The following is a 27,697-nucleotide window of genomic DNA, read 5'->3' on the forward strand; positions in this document are numbered from 1 at the left end:
TGCATGGGTTCTGTTGGGTCATTTTGAACTTCCTAATCCGGAAGGTCAGTAGACTGCTCTTGTATCTCAGGGTTAGCATCAACTATTGAATCTTGATTTTCAATCACCATATCATCATTGTTAGATAATGAACCTTTAGATCTTTTGAAAGCAATTTCTTCAAAAGTTACATCTCTACTTACCTCAACATACCTTTGACCTGAAATGTAGATCCTAAAGGCTTTGGAAGATTCGTTGTATCCCACTAAGATGTCTTTCTTTCCAGATGGATCCAACTTGGTTCGTTTTTCTTTAGGCACATGAACATACACCAGGCTCCCGAATATCCTTAGGTGGCTGATGTCAGGTTTGATTCCTGTAAAGGCTTCTTCAGGAGTCACATCCTTTAGGGCACGATGAGGACATCTATTCTGAATATAAACTGTTGTTTTAGATGCTTCCGCCCATAGAAAAGGTTGCAGGTCTTGATCATGGATCATGGCTCTTGCAGCTTCAACAATGGTCCTGTTCTTTCTTTCAGCAACTTCGTTTTGCTGAGGATTGTAGGGAACACAGAACTCCCTCTTAATTCCTGCTTTAACACAAAAGTCATAGAAACTACCTGAGGTGTATTCACCTCCATTGTCAGACCCTAAACATTTAATTCGATTTCCTGTAGTATTTTCAACCAAGGCTTTGAATTTTTTAAATCTATTTAGGACTTCTTCAGACTCTTTAGATTTAAGAAAGTAGATCCATGTTTTCCTAGAGAAATCATCTATGAAGATAACATAATACAGGAAACCACTAGGAGATGCTACAAACATAGGACCACATAAATCTGAATGAATAAGTTCTAACTTTTCTTTAGCCCTACTATCGCTTTATGAAAAAGATTCTTTACATTCTTACCCATTGCACAACCTTTACAAGCATCATCATGAGATAAACCAAGTTTAGGCATAACTTTAACCATTTTACCAAGAGTGGGAAGAGCTTGAAAGTGTAGATGTCCAAGTCTTCTATGTCATAGCTTGCATGATTCAGGGGCCTCATGAATGAGAGATTGAATTGGATTAGCTGCAAGCTTATATAAACTATCACATCTATTTCCAATAACACGAGCAATTTTGAAATTAGATTTCTTAGACCAAGCGAGTACTTTCCCTTCAGAAAATGCTATTTGCAAACCCTTATCTTCTAAGGCAGAAATGGAAATAAGATTTCTTTTAATACCAAGTACAAAGAGAATATCACAGAGTTGTAAGGAAATACTAGAATCTAGTTTTAAAGAGGTGGTATCAGAACCTTTTACCGAGTATCGAGCATCATCACCGATTACCACATGAAGGTTGGTGTCCTTTTCAATCAGATCTGAGAGATGCTCACGAAAACTTGAGATGTGTCTGGAGGCACCACTGTCAAGTATCCACGTATTACTGTCCGTAGGAACATTGTTGGATAGAGCAGAGATAAGAAGATAATCCTCACTTTGTTCGGCAACTTCATTTAAATTGACTTCCCTTTCCTTTGGATCATTCTGACAATCTCTGGCATAGTGACCATATTTATCACATCTGAAGCAACGAATGTGAGAGGAATCTCTTGACTTCTTCCTTGGATCATAGGAGGAGGATCTAAAATCTTTGCTTCTCTTTTCTTTCTTCCAATGTCCACCTTTCCTAGATTTAGCTAAGAGAACATGATTATCTTTGTGAGAGTTCTTGAGTTTTCCACTTACCTCAATTCGAGATTCCTCTTTGATGCAATCAGATTGAAGACGCTCAAAGTTGGGACGATCGGCTCTTCCACCAATGCTACGGATGAATGGTTCCCATTCATCAGGTAGACCATTTAATGCAATCATAACAAGATCTTTATCCGAGATTTGGCAATCAAGAGTACTTAACTTGTCCTTTAGTTCATTGATCTTCATGAAGTAGGCTATGATTGAGTCTTCTTCTTTCATTTTCATGTGAAGAAGTTGTTGTCTTAGAGCAAGAGCCCTGCTGAGGTTGTTGACTTCATACATCCCTTCCAAGTGTTTGATCATTTCCCTGGCAGACACAAACTTTGATATGACAGTGACAAGATGATTCTTGACGGATTCAACTATGATCTTCCTAGCCTTGAGGGAGTCTTTCTTGAACTATTTCAGCTCTTCAGCATCTTCTGGTGGGGACAGCTCTTCAGCATCTTCTACGAATTTCAGCAGATCATTCTCTTCAAGGATCAATAGAATACGGACTTTCCAAGCAGCAAAATCAAGGGCTCCATCAAGTCTATCTTCAGCCCTCAAACCTGACATTTTAATCTGAAAACAAACAGCAGCTATATGCAACAAATGATTTACTAAAATCTGAAGTTAGTGACACCTTAGCTCTGATACCATGTAATTTTTGTGCCCTAGATCAGTAATCAGATTTATGTCCTTTAATTATGCCCTAGTTTGTTAATCAGATTTGTAACATTTCAGTAAATCATAATTCAGTAAACTCAGAAATGAAGGAAGTAAACAAGAGACAAACACAAATACCCTGGGAAAACCTCCAAGGAGGAAAAACCCAGCATTAAAGACCCACAGGTCAGATTATATATTCTCCCTTTAAAATCACAAGTACAATACTTAGCTTCCTTGTCAGATCTGATCCCTTTTGTATGAGAGATCTGCACTTCTAAGCTCTTCAAGTCTGCACCAAAACAGCCTATGTCTTCTTGGACAAGTTCACACCCTCCTTGTGTAAATTTGCACCTTTTCATGCAGAGCTAATTCGCTGAACTTGAATGAATTGTCTTTGCAAGATATCTTTATTTATATGTGTCTTTAGCCTTTATTAATTCAAGTCGGCCTCCTTCCTTTTAGGTGCCAATATAGTTATTGTGGCGTGGGTATTTAGGATGGTGTGCAAGTATAGGGTTGGGCTTAGTCTTGGGGGCACGTTACCCTTTAGGATAGGGCTCAGTCCTAAATGGGTTTGGATGTTGCCTTAAGGCAATCCGAACCCATATATAGACCTAGTTACAAACAACACAATCAACAACAACATCAGATGTGAGATGTTTTAATCAGAAATTATGTTTAATCAGAAATCTGTGTCAGGTGATACATTACCTGTTATTGTATTGTTTTTTAAAATCTGAAAATTACTACACAAGAGAGGTTTTATATTCACTATGACTGCACAAGAGAGGTTTTATGTGAGGCCATTGAAGGAGGAAGGGATTGTTGAAACTCTAGGTTATTGTCAAAATCCCGAACAAACTGGCCATTTTTCTCAAACTATGCTTCATAGGCATTTTGTCAAACAGTTTGTATGCAACCTCTTCTGTTGAATTTTCTAACAGTAATTGTTATTCAAATATTCTTAATGGTTTGGGAATTTTCTGTTGAATTTTCAAACCGTAATTGTTATTCAAATATTCTGATATTTTGATTAATCTCTGATTTTGAATTATTCACAGTAATATCTATACATATATTTCAGCATTTACTTTAATGCTGATCACACTATATATATCTGCAGAATATCGATTGCACTTGTAATAATATCAATCAATGATATTGACAGCACTTATATTGATCTTCACCTTCATATATCGACTGCACCTTATCGTATCGATTGTTGTATCTATATACCACCCAATGTGATAGTGCCGATATATCTATGCTTTTGTGGACCGCATTGAGTCACAGCTCTATGTGGAACCGACATAGTTCCATATAGAGTCGTGACTCCTATGTGTAGCCATGTCAATTAATAGCGATCAATAATAAGTGACATTTAACCACAATTTGCAATCGGTATAATTAGTTAACCGATAACATATAATGATAACAATATTAATCATAGCACATACGGATTGATATATATAAATGCAATCAATGCTATGTATAATTAGTAATATCAAGCTATTACTAATTATACATAGGATCGATAGCATGTATAATTCGATAGTTATATAGATGATTAAATCGATCATCATACAGTACATTGATCTATGATCAGAATGCAAGGATAGAAGAGAAAGATTAATCATGCTGATGTCTAAGGCCGTAAGGCTAGTTAGACATTTGAATTGTTAGGGTCATCCAACGATTGCTACCTAACTTCAACACTAGAATGGCATCTACTTGTTCCTCCAAAGGCACAAATGAACAATCAAAACAAAGAAATGATCAAAATTCTCCCCTATGGAAGTATGTTAACATTATACAACCGCTTACAGGAGGTGGGGGATTTCGTTGGAAATGCAGAGGATGTGATAAAGAACGTAATAGTTCATATTATCGGTTGATAGGCCATTTGTGTGGAATACCAGGAAGAGGCATCAAAAAATGCCTAAGAAAAAATGGTGTGAGTACACCACAAGAGACAATGTTGAAATATATTAGGGAGCACGAAGAACCAGAAGAGAAAGAAGGTCGTAGATTAAATCAAACCACTCCAGAAAAAAAAGGGAATGCAGCCCAGCCCCCATTTAATCCCAATGTTGTAGTAGAAAACCACCCCTTCTTTTCCACAACTGAGCCTAAAAGTGAAGCACCCATTGCACGCAATAGATCAAAGGGGCCTTTAAAAACCGCATTTCAAAATGAGAGTCGAGACATTGCCGGCCAAGATGTAGCAAGATGCATATATGCAAATGGGTTGGCCTTCAATGTTGTTTGCTCCATAGATGAACTACTTGCCACTCAGCAAAACTCGCCAAGGCCTGAAAAAAAAAACTCGAGAAAAAATCGATAACTTAAAAACACACTTAAATTTAATTAAAAATGAATTTTTTTTGCAAAATTTAATGAGAAGATGCATCCAATGAGTCAATAAATGAGAACACAAAAGAAACAAGCTAATTCTAGATATATTTAAATGCAAAGTGTCTACAAAATCGCATCCTCATGAGGAATGCTGATGGTTGGAAGCCTGGAAGCAAAATAGTAAATAGTTTTTTGTAAAACCAAAAGTAAATACATCATTACAATTACAACTTCCTCTTTCCAACTCTAGCAAAAACTAGGGGAGAGGTAGAACTAGAGGGTCTAGTCCTAGAAGTCTGCAGTGGGTGTGACTGTGCCTCCTCGCTCGATATGGCTGGCTCGTTCTCCATCCTGGATGAAGCTATGTCTCCACCTCCTTTTGGCACTAGCAATGACTCATCCTCATTCTCTTCCTCCTCAATGTCACCCAACGTGAAACCAAATCCACCCCCCTCCTCCATAGCCTGCCTCTCCAAATCAGTGATGTCATCCTCGGAAAACAATGGAGGCTGCTCCTATGATGTCCAATCATTGTAAGGATCTATATCATCCAAACCTTCTACTTTCTCTACCTTCCTTACGCGCAATCGAAGATTATATTGCACGAAGACAAGGTCATTGAGGCGTTTTTGCACTAACTCGCTCCTCTTCTTCGTGTGGATTGCTTCAAACAAGCTCCAATTGCGCTCACAATTGGATGAACTACAAGGCTGACATAAGATTTTGAGGGCTAATTTTTTGAGATGGGGGGTATTTCCACCCCAACTTTGCACCAAGCATCTGCAAATTAAAATTAGGTTGAGAGTAGCACCCCTCGCCGGGGTCTGAGGGTGAGAAAGAGAGAGGTAGAGAGATAGGTCTACATCTTGGGGGAGAGAGGAGAGAGTGAGATGGAGTGTGGTAGAGAGGGGGATAGAGGAAGAGTGATAGGAAGATAGATAGGTCTAAAATTAAGGCAGATAAAGTGAGTGAGATAGAGAGAGCGAAAGAATGTTGATAGGAGCATACTGATTACTATAATTTGACTGTCTGAAAAATTAAAAGATCTCCTAAAACCTAGAATTTGAATTATAACTCCTAGAGATCTGAAACCACTCTCAAACATCCTGCCAATATATACATGAAATATAACTTAACCATTTATACTTAAATGTTATATTTCATGTATATATTCTGATGAAGGGAATGAAATTGACCTGAAAAAACAAAAATAGATTTTTTTTTACGTGTTTGGGCCTCTTTTCTTAGTGTACTCAAGTTTTTTATAGAAACTCATCGAGTTTTGAAAACTCTACGAGTTTGCTAGCTATGGTTTGCTCCCAATATTGGAAAAAAATATTGAAAAGTGTTAATGAAGCTCTAAAAGGGTATAAGGGCCCAGGTTATGAGAATCTATGTAGAACCTTATTGTAAAGAGAGGTGAAGGGGGTTGGAGATGTATTGAAGCCCATAACGGATTCATGAGCTGAAACAGGTGTATCAATTGTTTCAGATGGGTGGAAAAATTCTAAAAATCGTCCCTTGATCAATGTAATGGTGGTGTCCCCTAAAGGGGCAATCTTTTTGAAAACTATGGATTGTGAGGGCCAAGTAAAAGATGGGCAATTTATTGCAGATATTCTCATCTTTCTCATTGAAACAGTGAGACCCTGCAAAGTTGTTCAAGTCATAACAGAACAACGCAAAAAATTGTAGAGCTGTTGGTTAGTTGGTTGAGGAACGTTATCATCACATCTTTTGGACACCTTGTGTGGTCCATTCACTCAATCTTATGCTTAAAAAAATTGGGAATAAAATTGATTGGGAGGCTGAGGACATCCAGATGTTCATCACAAACCCCCACGTCTCAAAGGATTTTTAGATCTTTTTCAAGTTTGGAGATATTGAAAGTAAGTGAAATAGTAATTTAATTTAACATTTTTTGATTTTTTAAATTTTTATTTTTAATGTTCATAATTTGATTGTGTAAGCTACAATGTGTATTCTTCTTTAAAATTTGGCTTTATTTTTTAATCATTTTGGCATTAATTTGTGTTATAGGTTGTTAAGACTTGTTTTGCATCAAACGCCATCGTCTTGAAACTACTTGTGAAAGTTAAAGTGGCACTTTCCAATATGGTGATCAGCCAAAATTGGGCTATATGGAAGCAAAGCAGCACTAAGAGGGCAGCAAGAATTAGGGTCAGGATGTTGGATGAGTCATGGTGGGATCTTGTGACATATCTCCTTAGTTTCACTGAGCCCATTATGAGCATGATTCGCTACACTAACATGGATAGGCCTTGCATTGGTGAGATTTATGATGGCACTGACTCAATGCTTGAAAAAATGAAGTGCATTATAAATGCAAAAGAGCAAGACCCCGAGGAGAAATATTTCAAACAAGTGGAAGCAATTGTTGTAGAAAGGTGGAATAAGATGACCACTCCTTTGCATCTTCTTGCCTATGCCTTGACACCAAAGTACTATAGCAGTCAATTTATTGATCAACCAAAAAAACTTGCACCATAGAGAGATTTAGAAGTGTCTAATGGGTACAAAGCAGCATTCCTTAGACTCTACCCTAAAGATGATTTGCGAGATATTATTACAAATGAGTTCATAGAATTTGCAAATGGAAATGGTCTAAGTGTTGATACTCTTTGTCATAGATTGAAGAAGGATGCTCATAGTTGGTGGTACTTCCATGGCACATGCTTCCAAAACCTACATCCTCTCACAATCAAAGTTTTATCACAAGTTTCATTAATTAAAATTTATCACAAGTTTTATTTATAGTTTACTTTGTCTTCATAGGTTGCTAGTAATTTTTAATTTTATAAATTTATAACTTTAATTGCCTACTTTGTCTTCATAGGTTGCTAGTAATTTTTAATTTTATAAATTTATAACTTTAATTGCCTACTTTGTCTTCATAGGTTGCTAATTCATCTACATTAGAAAGAAATTGGAGCACATACTCTTTCATCCACTCAGTAAAGCACAATAGATTGCAATCGAAAAGAGCAGAGAATTTAGTATATGCACATTCCAACCTACGTCTTCTTACACACAAGCAACATGACTACAAGCAAGGGGAGACGAAGATGTGAGATATAGAGGTAGAGCATACTAATTTGGATGATTCTGCTTCTCAGCTTGTTGCATTTGATGACTCAAATAGAGAGTAAACTTATAGTGCAAGTGCAAGTGGCATTGGCATTGGTTCATCTAATGTCAATGTCAATGATGAGGAGGATGAGGATGAGAATGATGATGTTGATGAATTAGAAAAACCATTTGATGATTAAACTTTAAGAATTAAAACTATAGTTTCAATTGTTTAAAGTTGAAAAAATGATACTTGAACTCGATATTATTTTGTCATTTTGATATTGAACTTGATGTATATGATGCTATGATGGTATGATCATGATGCTATGATTACAAGTTTATGTTGGTTTTGTTGTTTATATGATGCTATGTGACACTATAATTTGTTGTACTCGCATACCAGGTTCTCGAACCCGAACCGGCAACTTAGGCTAAAACCACGACTAAGAAACTACTGCCAAGCTTAAGATGACAGACTAAAACACCTAAACAAAAGCGAAAAAGTGGGGGTCCCCATTTGCAATGGGCCGTGTATGTTTGCAACATAACAATACGGAGTAATTTTATTTTTTTACTTGTGTTTTATTTAAGAAAAATGAAATGAAAACAAGCTGGACCGAAGGGGACAGCTAGCCATCCCCTGCGGTTTCCAAGAATTTTACAAACGAGACAGCGAGGGGACATTTCCAACCCATCCCCACATCCCTAAAACATCCCCTGCAAGGGACATCCCTATTTTGGCTGGGGAGGCATCCTTGAGTAACATAGGGACATACACATGAAAGATTGTGAAAGAAGGTAATTTGGCACCTCAAAGACATAAGCAAAGATAATTAAAAAACAAGGATATTATAAAAGAGGTAGAAGTTTTACAAGTTAAAACATAAAAATTTACATATGTTATATGTCAACAAATACAAGTACCTCCCTGCCAAAAGTTGAAAGCACTTGAGGAGCACATTTTACCACAATTACTTGTCACCATGGGATATATAATACATGTATCTATGAGCATCTATGTTTTCACTAGTAAAAGCACATACCCAAAGGAACTAGAGGTGAAAATATCCATTTTCTAAAATGTTCAGAAAATCATTCTAATAACTCACAGTGAGCTTCACTAGACCTTCAATTCCTTTTAAACTCTGAAGACAGTTGCCTGCAACTGAAAGCCATTTTAGGTTTGAACACAATGCAAGTCCCTGTCCAATGTCATGAAAGAATAAACGTAAGTCATGAAACTTGCTCAAAAGCTATTGCCAAACATACAACATATAGAAAAAGAGAAGTAACAAATTTTGTGCCTCCAAGCAAAATTTCCAGAACACAATATATCAAAAAACGAAGTCCTTGTTCCCCATAGATAATGCCTTGACATATCCTCTGTTTGCATTATGATTTACAATTCATCAATCAGGGATGAATTTCACATAAACTTTATTTATATTATTAATTCAGTTCTTTTTTCTTTTATTTGTTAGCTTCACAATGTAAACTTGTTTTCCTAGCATCCAATTTATGAATAAATCAAAGTAAAATATAAATCTGTAGTTCAAACAATCAAAAGCTTTTTACTGAAAAGAAACAACAAGAAAGTGGGTTTGTTATGATCCCAAAAGGCAACAAGACCTTGAATGGGTCATTAGCAAATTAGATTGTCATTAATGTTTCTGTCAGCTAACAAATTTATGCCAGTGACAGCCCATCATACTTCTTGTTGGTTAATGGAGTTGTTGCAAAAATCAATTAGCCTACATGCAAAAGACAACAGAGCTAAGGTCAGACATTGGCTATAAATAGGTTGTAGATGTCAAAAGAGCTCAATTCAGACACTGGCTAAAATATTAGAGTGTGCCATATGTTGGGGTTAAAAAAAGTTCTATGAGCAGGTCTGTAGAGACCATAGTTGGCAGAGTCAATAAAGTACTCGCCAAATTTTTTGTCTGGCAAGTAACTCATGAAAAAAATCATAGGCATTTTAGGCAAGCTTTAGGCGAATTTTTTCAAAACACGTGACAAGTCTCAGACAGACATTAACTCAAAATCATTCTTTTAAAACATTTTTATGAACAAAAATGTGCCAAATACCTAATTTATCCCTTAAGTGATAAAATTGTGAAAATGGTGTCCATATGAAGTTTTGTGTGGTTTCAAAGGCCTTACTTTGGTCTTGTTGGCAGAGGCCTTTATGAAATATAATTCATGTTACAGAGCAAAATGTGTGTATTAGAAGGAGTTTGACACAGATTGGAGTGGGGAATTCACAGTCAAATAAAAATAACGAGGAAATTAAAGGAGCTGTGCTTTACTTGGTTGGTGGGGAATCCTATTCTCCCAATACAGGACATGTATTGAAAGACTTAAAAGGAGCCTGTTTTGGCTGTGACAAAAGCATTCTTGACAAATGAAGGTGTTGAGTTTATGAAGGAATCTGAGTCTGAGAAGGTGATTGAAAAAATGAATATATGCTTTTGAGTGATGGTCTGTGAAGGAGCTGTGAGTTCTAGACTACTGAGTTTTGTTGGTGCACAAATTGAGGTTGGTGCCTTTGCTGATATGAGTTGGTGCTCTCTGAGAGTCGGTGCTCACATTTGTAATACTGGGTCAGTGCCCATTTTTATTTAAAAGTTATTGGTGTGCCATGGTTTTTTACCCGAAAGGGTTTTCCACGAGAAATTAGTGTTTGTGTCTTGATGCTTGTTCTCTCCGAGTTTTATGTGTTTCACATTGTCAAATCATTTTTTTCTTAAACACTATGTTTTAAAAATAAGGGATAAATTTTCATATGGCGTCCATAACGAAGTTTTGTGTGGTTTCAAAGGCCTTACTTTGGTCAAATTTCATATGTTTTCCCATGTCAAATCACTTGAATGAGGTAGTTCCAACCATGAAAGACTAAATTAAAATGCTTTTGCGAATTTGATTCTTGATCATAACGCCACGTCAAAAAGACTTTGCATAGACACATTGCACACCAATTGTGGGTAGCACAAAGATTAAATGCAACTAGTGTCAAAGTGAAATTAGTGGTGGAATTTATCAATGCAAATGGCATTTGTTAAAAAAACCGGAAAATATCACCAAAGTTTGCAAGGCCTACCCTGCAAATGTCACATTTCAAGCAAAACATGCTCTTGACTCGATTTTTGAGGGTGAGGCGAAAAAGGCAAGAACCAAGATTGACATAGGTTCTAATTCTACAAATGCTAGAAATAATTGGTTGGATGGGGAAAATGGTGCACATGAGTATTTTAGGGAATTTGGTCAACACCTCCTTCTACAGCACATGGCTGGAAACACAAGTGGAGGAAGCATTAATTCTTTCTTTGCACCCAATACTACACAAGAATCACAGACCACTTTGGAGAGTATACGATGGAGGAAGAATGTCTACAAACAAGCAAAGAAGGTGATAGCAAATTTTTGGTACTAATCTAGCTTGCCATTCCATGTTGCCAAGACTCCAAATTGGTAAGGTACAGTGGATGCTATTGCAGTTACAAGCCTTGGGTTTCAAGCCCCATCATATGAGACATTGGGGGTTGGTATGCTCAATGATGTAGTTGCACAATTAGAGTGGACTAATAGTGGTTGGACCCTAGTGTCAGATGGATGGACAAATATAAGGAACCCAACCCTCATCAACTTCCCTATCTCTTGTGATATTGGCAAATTTTGGAACCTATGGATGCATCGATAGAATTGAATTTGCAACTGCATTGTTTGAGATGTTTAACCTAGTGGTCATAGATGTAAGGCCACAAAATGTGGTTCAATTAATTACAGACGAGACAATGATGCTACTTGTGTTGTTGCTAGGAGACCCCTAGCAGACAAATAACCGTCCATGTGTTTTACCCCATGTGTAGCACATTGGCTTGATCTAACCCTAGAGGACATTGGAAAATTTGAATGGATTAAGGAGGTATTGCAGAAACCTAGCACAATTACCAAATTTATCTATAATCACATGAAGATTTTGTGTATGATGCACTCTTTCACAAAAGGTAAGGAGCTGATTTGACCAAAGATGACAAGATTTGAAACAAACTTCCTTGCACTACAGACTCTTTGCCAACAAAAAATGAATTTGAACAAATATTTGTTTCAAACAAGTGGATGGAGTCTAGCTTCACAAATCAAGCGCATGGCATGGCAGTGGCAAAGTACATGTATTCTACTAGTTTTGAGAAGCAGTTGAGCAAGTTGTATAATTTTCAAAGCCTCTAGCAAAAGTCTTGAGACTAGTGGATGGGGATAAGTGCCCCATGGGATATTTGTATGAGGTCATGGATAGGGCTAAGGAGGGGATGAGGGGTAGAATGGAAAATAATAGGGACAAGTATATGCCATTATGGGGCATAATTGACAAAAGATGGGATCAACAAATGCACTCTCCTCTACATGTTGCAAGATACTATCTCAATCCAACATTGTTATATAACTCTTCATTTAGACATGATGATGTTAAGATAACACAAGATTTGTTCATATGCATGGAAAAAATATTTCCAACCTGAAAACAATTGCATGCAGCTATGGCAGAGTTGCCAATGTACAAGTAAACAAGGGGTTTTCTTTCATCTAAGGCTTTCCTAGAAGGCAAGAAGACCTTCCAACCATATAGATCCTATAAACTTTTGACAATCTCTCTATTTTGTGGACATGATCATTAAATGTGTTAAGATTTTAAAATATTCTTACATAATATCATCTCCATATAATGTGTTTTTCAGCGCAATAGTGGGATTTTTTTGGTCATGAAACCAAAAATCTTGGATGCATGGCGAGACGCATTTTTAGCCAGCCATGCAACTCATCCACTTGTGAGCATACTTGGGGTGTTTTTGAACACATTCCAAGAAACACAACCGCCTAATGCAACAGATGAATGACTTGATGTTTGTTCACCATAACCTCCACTTGAAGCTAAAAAAAGTTCAAGTTTAGACGTTAAATATACTTGCAGGCAATTGAAATTGTATTCATTATGTTTTTCACTTGTTAGGCAAAGACAGACTACTACATGGACAAAAACAAGAACTATTGAGGATGATGAGCCGATTGACCTTGATGAGATTGATCCAAAGTTTGAGTTTATTGTTGTTGATGATGAATTTATTGAGCCTAAGGATTTTGAGATCCTAATGGAGGCTAACTTGGATCCTCATGTTATTGAAGAAGTGAGGGCAGACTCTTACGCAGGAGCTTCATAATCATGACCTCCTACCCTCTAGCACAGCTCTATTTGTAGTAGTAAGAGTTATTATTAAAATACTCTATGTTATATTAAACAATGAAGACACAGTCTTCTTAAATAGAAAATTACAAGATGATGTTTCTAAACAAAACAATCGTGAACTGAAGCGAGAAATAGAAACTACCTAACCTAACTAAAAGTGACTAGATGACCATTAGTAACATTACATTATTTTAATAGCCTCCCTTAATGGTAATCGTTCTAACTGCCAAGAGAAAAAATAGAGAAGGCTGCCCCCTTCTTCTTAAGAACATTTTGCGACAGGAGCTTGCCACTGACCCTCCCAAAATCTGAAAAACTTCTAGATATCACCACATATCATCCAACCTAAAGTTGGAATAGTCGCATAAACCAAAACCACAATTTTGAGGAAAAATTGGCAAACCCTCTATTGATTCAAAAAAACAGCAACTTTTGCAAATGAGCACGACGCCTCAAAACAGACTGCAAGAAGCCATGACTTTTGAGGAAAAAATCGCCAAACCCAAAAAAATGGAGATTACAAAGCATTATTTTTTCAGAAAAAACGGTAAAAACCCTAAGACAAGAACCCCTATACCCATTGTTTTTGAGGAAAAAATAGGCAAAACCCAAAATCCCACGCGAACATTGCGAATTACAAATGAAACAAGATTTTGGGGGACAAAAATCGATCAAAACCAGACACATTTTTTGAGGTGAAAAATCGATTAAAACCCAAGACACAAAATCAAAGACATGGATCAAAATACAAAAATTATGCCCTAGTCGCATTGTTACACGGAGATGAAGACATCGAACAAGGCCTGACTCCACGAAGCCCTAGATCATAGATACAGAGGATTTGAAACCCTAGGTCGCAGGATGCAAAATACAACTGCGGGTTACAAATCTGAAACATCACAATCACAAATAGATACCAGAAATCCGTGGGCACGAAAATAACAAAAGAAAACCTCCACAATCTTCAAACATAGCACCCAAACTGCCCACGAACAAAGGTCCATGAACCCACAAAAATTTCGAATTATAGCTCCAAAAGATCCCACAAAATTCAAATTTTAAGAAATCCCATTGGCTTGCTCTAATACCATGTTAAAATATTCGATGTTATATTAAACAATAAGACGAAGTCTATTTAAATAGAAAATTACAAGACGATGTTTCTAAACGAAACAATCGTGAACTGAAGCCAAAAATAGAAACTACCTAACCTAACTAAAAATGATTAGATGACCATTAGAAACATTACATTATTTTATTAATCGTCATTGGCTACATTTGAGTTTTTCAATCTTTGTACTTAGTTTATATGTTGACTTCGTACAATTGTCACCATCTAGTTATTATTTAATAATTTATGCACAATATGCTTTGTACAATGCAATGCAATCAACAATATGAATATGAACAACAAGAATCTATTTTTGACAATTCATGGGTTAAACTCTCTATTTTATTTTCTCCCTATATCTTTATGTTATGGAAATGCCCTTAAAAAAAATTTAAAAAGTCTCTTTCCCCACAATTTTTTATGTTTTTTTTAAAATCCTATTTTTTCAAAAAAAATTATACTTTTGGTTTGCCGATTTTTTCCCAAACAATTTTTGCTGCTATGAATTATATAATATACTTCCTTTGCCACCAAACAACTCCTAAATATCTCAAAACTAAAATATAAGTCATCATTTTGGTTTATGACAATTATCAACAAATACTAAAAAATTATTTGAGTAAAACCTAGAACAAATAGCTCACTTATTACTATATGTTGAGTCCAATGTTTTTTCCTCCTTAAATAAAATAGAATTTATAGCTACATTTGATTATGAAAATCTCATGTCTTTATAATTTCCATGATAAGTATCAACAAATTATCATTAGTTTTTGGTGTTGTCATATTATTATAGCTACATTATATTAGAAACATTCTAGGATTAATTACAAATATCTCACAACAAAATGTGTACTTAAGAAATGTAATACGATCAACTAATTGTTATGCTTATTAAGGCTGGTATGTAATTATACCATAAGTCAATCATATAAAAAGACCAAACTTACCGCCCGTTAATGGGCAGGATCGGGTTAATCCGGTAGACGTTGGGGAGAGAGGAGTTGAGTGGACACCCCCGGAAGATGGACGAACAAAGATCAATTTCGACGGTGCGTCCAAGGGTAATCCGGGACCGTCGAGTGTTGGATGTGTTGCAAAGAACTCTCTAGGGGTCATAATTGGTGAAGGATGGCAAATGTTGCCAAACGGTCCAAATAACAAAGTTGAGGCCAAAGCAGCCGTTCTTGTTGTAATTCTGGCTCTAGAATAGGGTGACTAAGCTTCATCTAGAGGGGGATTCCCTTGTGATTGTCAATGCAATTATTTGTGGCAGCTCGCTTAGCTGGAAAATAAGTCGTGATATCGATATGATCTCGTATTGCTTGAAATCCTTTGATGATTTCAAGATATCCCACACTCTTCGAGGTGGCAATCAAGAGGCAAATAGACGCGCAAACAAGGCTTAGAATTTGGACGCTGGGATGGTGAGGATATCCGTACCCAAGTAGAGGCGATATCTTGGGGCTAAATTTTGATAGAGTATCTGTTTCAATTGAGATGACGAGCATTTAATGTTGAGGTTTGAATGCATCTTGGCGGTGGTACGGGTTGACAGACCGTGGTGATCGACATTCCTCCACGTAGGCGGGTTGTTATATCGGGCAGGGTGGTAGTGCTGGAGAGTTGGCCAAATGTGATGTACACGCGAAAAGGGTACTCGCATTAATGGTGTGCAGTCGAGGAATGTCTCAAGGATATCGAAGGATGATATGCATTTATGAAGGGAGTTATCGTGGTAAGGAAGCAAAACTAATCTTGGTTAATGAGCGTAGAGAAGTGAGTCTTTGGCAAGTTAGTTGCAGGAGTGTCGGTGGTGCAAGATTGGTGTTTTGGTTCACTGATGGAGCCGAACCTTTCTCTTAAGGCGACGCGCCCTATGGTGGCCTTTTGAGGTGCCATCTCTGATGAGCGTCTTTCAAACGTATTCAAGTTTGAAGACCGAGATTTTCTCAACAAAGTAAAGATTGTTCTTGGGGACGAATATATGCGGGGTGAATTCAAATATCACACTAATGTGGATATAGCTTCCATGTTTACTGCGTGGGCCTTTGAGCTGCTAGGGGTGGACCGAGTGCACTGGTTGGTCTTGGTCTCGAAAAGTGTTAAGGAAGAATGGAGAGGCGACTTGACGGGCTTCATCAGGATGGCGAGGGATGGGGAAGGCTTTGTCTGCCCAAATGGTGTTTGGCTGCATTTGTGTGATTTCTAACCCCTCTTACGTCTGTTTCTGTTATGGAGTGCAAACTGTAGTAAAGAAGTTCGCAAGGCTTCGGCCCAAATCGGTATGCAAGGGATGCAGGACTACATAAGGTCGTGGGAGAATGCAGAAATCCGACTGGACCTGGAAAAATGGAGCCCCTCTCTTGGAAGGCGACTGGGTGGGGACTCAAGCTCGGGTTCCTCTCCAAAGAAGAAATGCGGAAAGCCTCGAGGCTCCAAGAACATCTCGGATGGTAGGTCGTTGTGGATTGGCCTCCCCCCGGAAGCCCATGATGACCATGTCGACGAGGAGGACCAGCGTGTGCATGCCATGGAAGGATGCGAGAAAGGCAAGGAGATTGTGGTGGTTAATGCACCACAGTAGTTTCTGTTTGATGGTTTTTGTTATGAACATTTTGACAGTTTTTTGTATGTAATTATCAGACTGTATATGTCTTGCTTTTTTGTAGCAAGTTTTCTAGTGGACTCTGTCTTGCGGTATAACGTTTGTAATCTACTGTTTTTTGGAATATCAATATAAAGTACCATTTACCGATCGAAAAAAAAAGACCAAACTTACCTTGTAATAATTTTGATTGATCTTAACCATATTTAGACAAAATGTTACACTATACAATAGGTATTACATCTACAGAATATTAAACAATCATTAAAAAATGATAAATGCAGATTAAAATATATTAAAGGTCAATCAATCATAGTCTTTATTATTTCTAAACCAAAAATAAAACCTATCTTGTTATTTTGTTACTGACTATGTCAGCGATCCTGTTGATGGAAAATCCACCTCAAACTATGTCTTCAAAAACAAATGATGCAAAAGCTATCCCATAGATGGGGTCATACTTAAACAAGCTACCTTCTATGGCTCATAATTAAAAGGCTACATACAAAAGTAGCTCTAGAAAAATCAACGGGGCTTTGAACATTAATGGAAGAAATTCATATAAATACTCGTAAAATCAATGCTTTTTAACTAGAGCAATTTTACTCTTACCATAGTTTTTTCATGTTTTTTTTAAGCAAAAAGAGAAAAAGCAAGTTGAAGATTATGGACACTTCATTCAAGGCGAAGTTTTCCATCATAAAAAAATTCATGTTCTACTCATTCATTTATCAAGTGGAAGATATACTATGACCAAGAAAAACTAGGCTGGAATCCTGGCAATCACATATCAAATCTGTGTGCAATACCAAATTCTTCAAATTTAGATCAACATTGGCCTTGAAGTGAAGCCAATGAAAAGGAATGTGCATGTCAATGACACCTCCTACTGGCTAAATCTTGGATATAAGACCTAACGGGCATAAGATAAAACCAATAGATATTATATCCAAAAGGCAAAGACATTGTAAATCCTTCTATATAATATAAGACCTGCAAGCAGTATGTAATGAACATGGGAGCGTCATACTCGTATAATATTAATATCTTGTTCAAATATAAAGATATAAAACATTATGTACACTATATGCTTTAGCATATACCATTTAGATAATCGGTAATCTAATATATTATTAGATTTTTAAATTATTTATAGATGGTAATTTTGAATAGATGTAACTAATACCCTTTTAGATATTTTGTCACGCCTTCTCTTATATTTAAAGAGGTTATTTCTCATTGGGAAAAATGAATTTGGGGATTTATACAAATTTTATCACTATGCAGAAGAAATATTATTGAGCATGTGAAAGTCGAGATATATCATATCTTTTAAGTCCAACTTTATTTATTTGTAATGATTAATAACCTGGGATTCTAATTTCTAACAAAGACCCGTCACAATATGAATCATATTCTATTTGAATCAAATAAACCCCGTGTTGCAGCTACAAGGGATGAAAAAATTATTCGTGCCACGTTTGTTTCGACAAAAAAAAAAAAAATCTGCTTTGTCTGGAAAAAAAAGCTAATTAATAGATACGCTAATGTGGGTAAATTGCCTTTTACAAGCTTTTAGCGGTTATAAAAAAAAGTGAGTGTACACACTAAAAGCAATCTATTGGAAAAGGTTACCTCAATGGAAGACAAGCTATTGTTGCTGAGGTCAAGGCGTGATAACTTCTCGCAGGCATCAAGTCCTACAATCTGTAAAAACCCTTTTAAAACCCTTAAAACCATATTGAAACCTTAAAAAACCCTGATAAAACCCTGTCAACTACATTGTTACGGAAATGTAATATTTTTAGCAATACCTGTGTAATACCCCGTTTGGGAAATGAGAGAGTTGTGATGGTGGCCAAGTCCTTGTCAGGATGTTGAGCTGAAATCAATGGAAGAGTCAACCGCTGCATTGCCCCCATTTTTCACCTTGTTCTTATACTTCTGCAACTCACACCATCATAAATCTCGACTCTCTTAAATCGTTTTCCTGCTGTTTTGAATATCCAGGTATTTTTAGGTTAACGGCTCGCCTGTGACCGTACTGCGAATGTCCTTTTTTGGAAGTGATATCTCTCATTTAGAAGAGGTCAATTATATATCGATACATTTCTCCTTGCTTTGACACCTTCTAGAACCTAACCTCCATAAACCCCCTTCATTTCTTTGTATACTCCATTTCTCATGGTTTCTATACCTCCCTTGCCTCCTTCCTTCATATTTAAAAAAAAATGCATTCACATAATGAATTGAAAAATAAAGTTTCTTTTTTATATATAAATAATTTTACTTATTCATTTATTTTAAATTATATTATTTATTTTAAAATAAATATTTAATTGTTAAATTGTATCAATATTTAAAAAATTAAGCTATGTTTAAAAAGTATAAGAATAATATAGATAAAATACATAACACATATAAAATTAAATCTCACAACTCTTATTCAATAATTGAAATGGCTCGCAAGAAGCAAAATCCTCTAGTAAAGCAGAATACAACGCAAAACCCTCTCTCATGTTTTCGTGCCTATAGGTTTCATGAAAACAGATTCGCAATTCTGGGTCGTCATCCTCCCCCTACTACAAGCACAGAACCTACTACTTGTTTGTCCCACTCTGCTTTGGTTAACCATGGGAGGGAGTGGCGGCCTCAGAACCAGTATCTAGAAAATATAAACAATGGGCACAATTCTAATGAATAGTGAGATGTTTTAAGCAAGAGATATTGTAGGTTATTACGAGCTCGAACCAATGTGGCCCATGGCAAGATCTCTGGTAGTTTTATTTATGAGAATCTCGGAGAGAAGGTTTGGATTGCCCCCATATCCTCATTCACATCAAGTTTTGCTTCAGGTACCAATTTGCTTCCCCTAGGTGAGAGATGAAACCTTATCCTCGGTGCCTCCTCGCCCCATCATCATTTGCCTCAAACACGATCAAGGAATGGAACTTTTATTCGGAAGAGGCCAAACGAATCTAAAATTGCAAACCCTAGATCGCAGGACGATTTTCTGCATGTCTCTAAAGATAAACTTGCCAAGGGTTTGAGGGATCATTACAGAAAGTATGGTTTGTTTGCTAAATGGTGCGGGAAAGGACAATCTGTGGAATCCATTGCCCATTGGTTGGAAGAGACTTATGCGGGCCAAGTAAGTATTACTATCCTTCCTTATGACTTTCTTTATATTGACTGTGGAAGGCAATCATTAAAAATGAAGTTGTTAACTAGTGAATTTGTATTTTATCATAGCTTTAATTTTAATTTCATAGATTGGCAGCCGAATTTTTGCCCTAGCACGCATAAGTTTTAGAAAATCTCGAAATGGGTTAGATTTAAATACATTCTGATATAACTCATGCATGCCCAAATTCTGGTTAATATCGATGACTGCCTTGGGGGTTTTGTGGGCCTTGAAAGGAATTGGTATCGTTTCTCGAATCTTAAAATGCTTATCAATCTGGACACCTACACATCTCAGCTTAAACCAACAATCTTCACAACTACTAATTGCAAATATCATTTAGAACCTAAACTTTACGATGGCCCGGTGTTGAACCACATAGCCTTTAAGTTATCACCCTCTTCTCTTGTAAGAAAGGAAAATACAACTCCCAAACCCCCGCTCACAGAGCACTTGAACTTAGCTAATTCAAACATTGTGTCGAAGGGCTCTGAGGGCACTAAGCGCCCATCCAGGTTGACTGAGAATGCCTTCGTTCCAAACCCTCCCTCCGAGATTGAAGAAGGAGAATTTGTGTTGAATAAGACACTTCCCTTATCCCCTCCCCTTGCTTCCCCACTAGCACTTGAGAAGCTTTCATAAAACAATGGGACTGTAATTTTTTATGGCAATTTTTCGCTGTCGAGATTTGTATCGCTAGGTTTGGCAAACCTTTCGCATGATAATTTGTCTCCACCTTCATCTCATAAGGATGAAAATAATCATAGGTTGTGTGGAATCGAGGATGAGAATTTGAATGGTCTCAGTAAAAGGTTAGAGATCATGAAGATGGATGGTGGGACTCAAGAGCCTTCCCCTAAGAACCCCACAATGGTTGTAGGGATGATTAATACTACTGAAAATGAGGCTTGTGTTGATCAGTCGGTAATTGAGCATCCTAAGTTCTTGATGGGTAGAAATAAGATGTCACCATCTAACAGGGATGAGACAAATGAGGAAAAGAGGGAGGCTTCAATCAACCAAGCCTGTAATGATGTCATTAATGATCTTATGGATAGATTTATAGAGGAAATTATTGATGAAGATGAACTGACACTCCAGAAACAAGCCCTAATTGCGGAGATTATGGAATTAGAAGATGAGGTAGGGGAGGTAAGCAATCAGGCTGAGCTGGTGGAAGGGTTGGGCAATGAAGATGTTGAGGTCAGCGAGTTCAGGGTGGAAGTTTTGGGGATTGATCAAAATGAGTTTGGCATGGAAACCCCGGACTATGCAAAATAGATTAAAATAAGTGGCAGGAAATCTCTATCAAAACTGAGAAATTTGGATGGGTCTGCAGAAGGCCAGGTAAAATTAACTTCTATGTTTGATGCGGGGAAGGGGAAGTACCTTCCCAAGGAGCCATGAAACTCCTCTCATGGAATGTTAGGGGAATGAATGTCTCTAACAAGCAGCGGATCATAAAACGCTGCATTACAACAACTAACTCTAAGATAGTAATGATACAGGAAACCAAACTTAATTCAGCTGATATTGAGATCTTTAAGAAAAGATTAGGTATTAGGGAGATGGTTGGACACCTGGCTATTGGAGCCTTAGGGGGTTTGGCTGTAATTTGGGATCCTAGAGTGGTCTCCTTTGAGATGGTTAATAGCCAGGCACATTGGATGAGCGGTTGGGTAAAAAGTATTAGAAACAACCTTTGTTTCCTTCTTGTAAATGTTTATGGCCCAACACAAAATAAGGATAAAAGAAGGATTTGGAGCAAACTTGATCTATTTCTAAAAGCAATCCCTAACCAAATTTGTATCATTGGGGGAGACTTTAATGCCATCTTGAACCCAAAAGAGAGATGGGGAGGTATTAGAACAAGTTCACAATCAGAAAAATATTTTTGTGAGTGGGTACATAGAACAAACCTCGTGGAGATTAAGACAGTGAAGGATACTTATACTTGGAACAATAGAAGGTCACGCTTTAGCTTCATAGCAGAAAAACTGGATAGGTTTTTTCTCTGGGGGAGCCTGACCGACTTCCCTAACTCACTATATGCAAAAGTCCTTCCTATCTCCGACTCTGACCATTATCCCATTCGGTTATCAATCATAGAGGAATCTAAACCTAGAAGGTGTCTTTTTAAGTTTGAATTGATGTGACTGAAAGAGGACAAGATCATGGGACCGATTGAGCAATGGTGGAAAGAGATGGAAATCATAGGGTCCAAACTTTTTGGAGTTGTTAGCAAGCTGAAGGTGGTTAAGAATAATCTACTAAGGTGGAATAAAATGCACTTTGGTAACATTTTTGAGACTAAGGCTAGACTCGAGGATGAAATTAGTGCGCTTAATAGGATAGTCATGGATAATGGGATGGATCAGGCTCTTTTCTTGGAAAAAAAATGGTTATTAGCGAATTATGAGAATATCCTAGCTAAGGAGGAAGTTTTATGGCACCAAAAGTCTAAAGAGTTATGGTTAAGTGATGGAGATAAGAATACTAAGTTTTTCCACGATAGTACTAAACAGAGGAGGTTAGTTAACAGAATAACTAAAATCAGAACAAGTGAAGGTCAAACCACTGAAGATCCTAGCCTAATCACAATTGAGGCAGTTAAGTATTTTGAGAATATCCTAAATAACTGGGAGGGCTCTAACTTAAGCTCCCGAGCTGATATCCTAGCCAACATCCCAAAAATAGTCACTAAAGCGCAAAACAAGAATCTAGGGGCCAGATTCACTAAAGAGGAGGTGGAAATAGCCCTAATGCAGATGAACCCTGGCAAGGCTCCTGGGCTTGATGGTTTCCCAACTGTTTTTTTCCAAAAGTGTTGGCATTTTATTGGGGATGATGTAATAGAGGCACTGGAGGGAGTTAGGAACTCGGGTAGGATGCTTAAGGAAATCAATAATACTTTTATCACCCTTATTCCTAAGAAGGATAAGGCAGACAACTTTGGTGATTTCAGGCCAATAGCTCTATGCAATACTATTTACAAATTGCTAACCAAAACTATTGCCAACTGACTACAAAAATTGCTCCCTCTCCTTATTAGTGAAGATCAAACAGGTTTTGTCCCAGGCAGGTCTATTTTTTATGGTATTATCATTGCTCAAGAGGCCATTCACTCCATCCAACAAAACAAGGAATCAAGTATGCTTATTAAGCTAGATATTAAGAAAACTTATGACAAAGTGGATTGGCATTTCCTTTGTAAATTTCTGGAAGCCTTTGGCCTTGCTAAAACATAGATTAACCTCATTTATGAATGCATCTCCTCTCCTAGAATATCCATCCTAGTAAATGGTTCCCCTGAGGGCTTCTTTGGCATTTCTAGAGGTTTGAGGCAGGGGGATCCTATTTCTCCCTTTCTTTTTATCATTATGGTAGAATCTCTGGGTAGGTCCATATCCAGAGCTAGAGAAAGGGAGTCCTTTAAAGGCATTAGAATAACCAATGAGGTGGTTCCCATCACTCATCGTCAGTTTATTGATGATATTGTGCTATATGGAATTGGCAATAGACATGAGGCACACTCATTCAAAGTAATTCTCGATTCCTATGCTAAAGCTTCAGGATAGGAAATTAATACTGAAAAATCTGAAATCTTTTTTTTTAATACTTACAGAAATGAGGAATATGCAATCTGTAATATTTTGAATTTTAGGGTAGGGGAACTCCATGCAAATACCTAGGCTTACCCTTAGCTAAAGGTTGTAGATCTTCTAAACTTTGGGAAAATATTGTCAACGAAATAAAAATTAAAACATAATCCTAGAAAGCAAAATGGCTCTCCTTTGCTGGCAGAGCTACCATGATTAAATCAGTTCTTTCTTCCATGCCAGTTTATCAATTTTCTTGTATTGATCTACTGATAGTCAAAAAGGAGGAGCTAAATAAAATCATTAGAAATTTATTTTGGCAAGGGTCAGGGGATAAAAACAAATTTGCATTACTAGCTTGGGATAAAGTTTGTAATCCCAAGGAGATCGGTGGGGTTGGAATTAAGAATATGAGAGATCAGAGTAAGGCCTTAGGAGCGAAATTAGTATGGAGAATTCACAAATTCCCCCACCTTAAATGAGCCAGGATCCTTTGTCATAAATACTTGAGTAGTATCAACCCTATGAGCATCTTTAGAACTGCTAACCCCCCAAGAGGGTCCCGCATTTGGAACTTCATGCTAGACTATAGAAGTATTATTATAGAAAAACTAACCTATAATCTAGGAGAGGGTGAACAAGCCTTGTTCTGGTCTGACTCATGGGGTGGATATTTGGTAATCAACAAGATGACCAATTTCAAGTATTCCCAAACCCTCTTGGAAGAAAGATGGGGAAAATATGTCAGAAATTATATTGAAGAAGCAGATGGCAGCATAGCCAAGAATTGGAGGTGGAAATCTCTAGATAACATAGATATTCCGACTTGTGAGAAGGAGGAGTTGATTATAATCCTAGAGTCGAGAGTCATAACTTTTCAACCTAGCCAGGATAAACTATTGTGGGATGGCTCCAAATATGGGAGCTATAACACCAAGGAGGGCTATAAAGTCCTTGTTGGAAAACAACTAAGGCCAAAATGCGATATTCCATTAAAGTTATGCTGGGATAAAAATTGCCTCCCGAAGGCAGGAATGTTCTCTTGGCTAGCCCTACAAAATAGGGTCCTTATTGCTGACTTGTTTAGAAAATGGGGTTATGAGGGTCCAAGCAGATGCCCTCTTTGCGAAAAGGATGAGGAAAATGTGGACCACTTATTATTATCTTGCGATTTCTCACTTCATTGCTGGAACTGGCTTCATAATAAACTTGGGTGGAGTTCAACAATTCTGAGCTTTGTTCTGAACATGTTCCAAGCTTGGCCTATAAGAAACTTGAAGTGCTTGTATGGAGGTCTTTGTATCATTGCTCCATCTATTGTTATCTGGGAACTGTGGAAAGAAAGAAATAGGAGACTCTTTAAAGGACAAAGGTTGGGTTGCGAACAACTCACTAAAAAAATGGAAGTTGTTATTATTAAAATTATGAATAATAGAGTCATGAAGTGTCAGCATGGGGAGGAAAATATGTCCTTCTGGGATGAAAAGATGAGGGGTCGGTGGACTGTCTTGAAGATCCCCCCTTACATTGGACCAGGGCCTAAGCAAGGTAAAGGTAATAGGGAAACTTTTGTTTGGCAACCACCCAAGAATGGATGGTTCAAGCTAAACTTTGATGGTGCTTCTAGATGTAACTCAAGATAGGCTGGCATTGGGTGTTGTCTTCACAACTCTAATGGGATCGAGGTGACTCAGAGAGAAAAACTAGTAGGCATCGAAACCAACAATAGGGTAGAATTTATGGCTCTGGTGGAAGGGCTTGAAATGTGCAAAGCATCAGGAGTGGAGAAATTGGTTGTTGAAGGGGACTCGACCATTGTGATCAATGCTTTGAGAAAAGGATCCATTCTAAATTGGAGGTTAGATACGTTGCTTAGCAAAGCTCTAAACTTGGGTAAGGCCTTCAAGAAGATTATATTTAATCACATCTTCCGGGAGGGTAATTATAGAGCCGATGAATTAGCTAATATGGGAGCAAATGGTCTCTACATAGAGTAGCAGTAACCTCATGTTTTTTAGCCTCACGACTCGAAAAGGTCATTCCTTCTCCTACGTTCCTTGATCTATGAGGGGATAACAAATAGGTAGACCCTAGCCATACTGGTGGCTTGTAAGATGGATAGCGATTTATCTCTCATCACCTTGCGTTAGTGTACATGTGTGTGTGTGTGTGTGTGTGTGTGTGTGTGTACACACACACACACATCGGCTCTAGAATTACCCTCCCAGAAGATGTGATTAAATAATGTGTGTGTGTGTGTGTGTGTGAGATACATATATGTACACACACACACACATTATTTAATCACATCTTCTGGGAGGGTAATTCTAGAGCCGATGAATTAGCTAATATGGGAGCAAATTGTCTCTACATAGAGTAGCAGTAACCTCATGTTTTTTAGCCTCATGACTCAAAAAGGTCATTCCTTCTCCTACGTTCATTGATCTATAAGGGGATAACAAATAGGTAGACCCTAGCCATACTGGTGGCTTGTAAGATGGATAGCGATTTATCTCTCATCACCTTGCGTTAGTGTACATATATATGTATGTGTGTGTGTGTCGTATATATGTACACTAACGCAAGGTGATGAGAGATAAATCGCTATCCATCTTATAAGCCACCAGTATGGCTAGGGTCTACCTATTTGTTATCCCCTCATATATCAAGGAACGTAGGAGAAGGAATGACCTTTTCGAGTCGTGAGGCTAAAAAACATGAGGTTACTACTACTCTATGTAGAGACCATTTGCTCCCATATTAGCTAATTCATCTACTCTAGAATTACCCTCCCGAAAGATGTGATTAAATATAATCTTCTTGAAGGCCTTACCCAAGTTTAGAGCTTTGCTAAGCAACGTATCTAACCTCCAATTTAGAATGGATCATTTTCTCAAAGCATTGATCACAATGGTCGAGTCCCCTTCAACAACCAATTTCTCCACTCCTGATGCTTTGCACATTTCAAGCCCTTCCACCAGAGCCATAAATTCATCCTATTCACAACGTTTGGTTTCAGGAAGGATTCATCCTATATAAGACATGATCAGATCACAATGTCTGGTTTCAAGAATGATTCATCCTGTATAAGACATGATTGATCACAACGTCTGGTTTCAGGAAGGATTCATCCTGTATAAGACATGATCGGAGTGTCTGGTTTCAAGAAGGATACATCCTATATAAGACATGACTAATCACAACGTCTGGTTTCAGGAAGGATTCATCCTGTATAAGACATGATCAGATCACAACGTCTGGTTTCAGGAAGGATTCATCATGTATAAGACATGATTCAGAATCAAAATTGATTATGTGAGGAAAAAATAGAGGAAGAAAAATTAGGGTGGAAGGGATAGATGAGGAACAAATATGAAGCAGTCGTGAGGTATTTGGAAAGAAGAATACGAGATGCGAGACCGCAGAGGAAAATGGGGGCAATTGAGAACTCCATGGGATTATTGAGTTTAGGATTTGATGGAATGATGGTGAGATTTTGTGCACAACAAATGTGGAGAGCCAACCTAGTTTGATGTTGCCCTGAGTGACTTGCACCATTGATTATAGAAATCAGGATGCCATGAGAAACACAGGGCGTGGATTGACTCTGTAGACAAACGGGAATTTCTTGCACACAATAATGCAAGTGTTAAGAAACACTAATACAAAGTTGTGGGTTTGTGCAAGGAAACCCTCAAACACACTGATACCTCTTGCACACGAGAAGGTAAGTGTTGATAAACACTAGTACCAGGTCGCTGATTTATACAAGAAGGATCCAAAACATGCCATACTATGAAATATGCCCCAGTATGCACCTATCATAACGTACCTGGATATGGAAGAACCTAGGCAGTCCTAAATAGTGGCAGTCATAGGGAAAAAGATGCAAGCTTGTATGAAAAGATCTAACAAAATCTAACAAGTCTCTTCCTTGCGACCACATGATACCTCTTGCCAAGAGTAGAACTAAGATGGACTAGGGATTGTTTCTCAAGACTTATTGAAGCTTACACATAGAGGCATAAAATCTTAGTTTCAATGGGACATTCCTTGTTCATGACTCAGGCGAAGACTTCATCATCATACGCATGTTTTATTGGGAGGCGGAAAGAAGGAATGTTG

At 37.5% G+C, this 27,697-nt stretch overlaps 1 protein-coding gene across 2 annotated transcripts in view; it reads right to left on the reverse strand.

The window, feature by feature from the left end:
• Positions 1-18,956, reverse strand: part of LOC131072918 (uncharacterized) — a 71,273-nt gene extending 52,317 nt beyond the window's left edge. Inside the window, exons 1-3 of one of the 2 annotated variants that reach the window (XM_058009216.2) lie at positions 18,604-18,956; positions 18,425-18,496; positions 8,938-9,030 (exon numbers count right to left, since the gene is read on the reverse strand). In XM_058009216.2, coding sequence (XP_057865199.2) covers positions 8,938-9,030; positions 18,425-18,496; positions 18,604-18,711 — 273 coding nt within the window. In that variant the 5' untranslated portion in view covers positions 18,712-18,956. The remainder of the gene's footprint in view (positions 1-8,937; positions 9,031-18,424; positions 18,497-18,603) is intronic. The other variant, XM_058009215.2, reaches the window with a different exon arrangement.
• Positions 18,957-27,697: the final 8,741 nt, after the last annotated feature.

Source organism: Cryptomeria japonica, chromosome 11 (genome assembly GCF_030272615.1).
Source record: "Cryptomeria japonica chromosome 11, Sugi_1.0, whole genome shotgun sequence".
NCBI classification, from domain to species: Eukaryota; Viridiplantae; Streptophyta; class Pinopsida; order Cupressales; family Cupressaceae; genus Cryptomeria; species Cryptomeria japonica.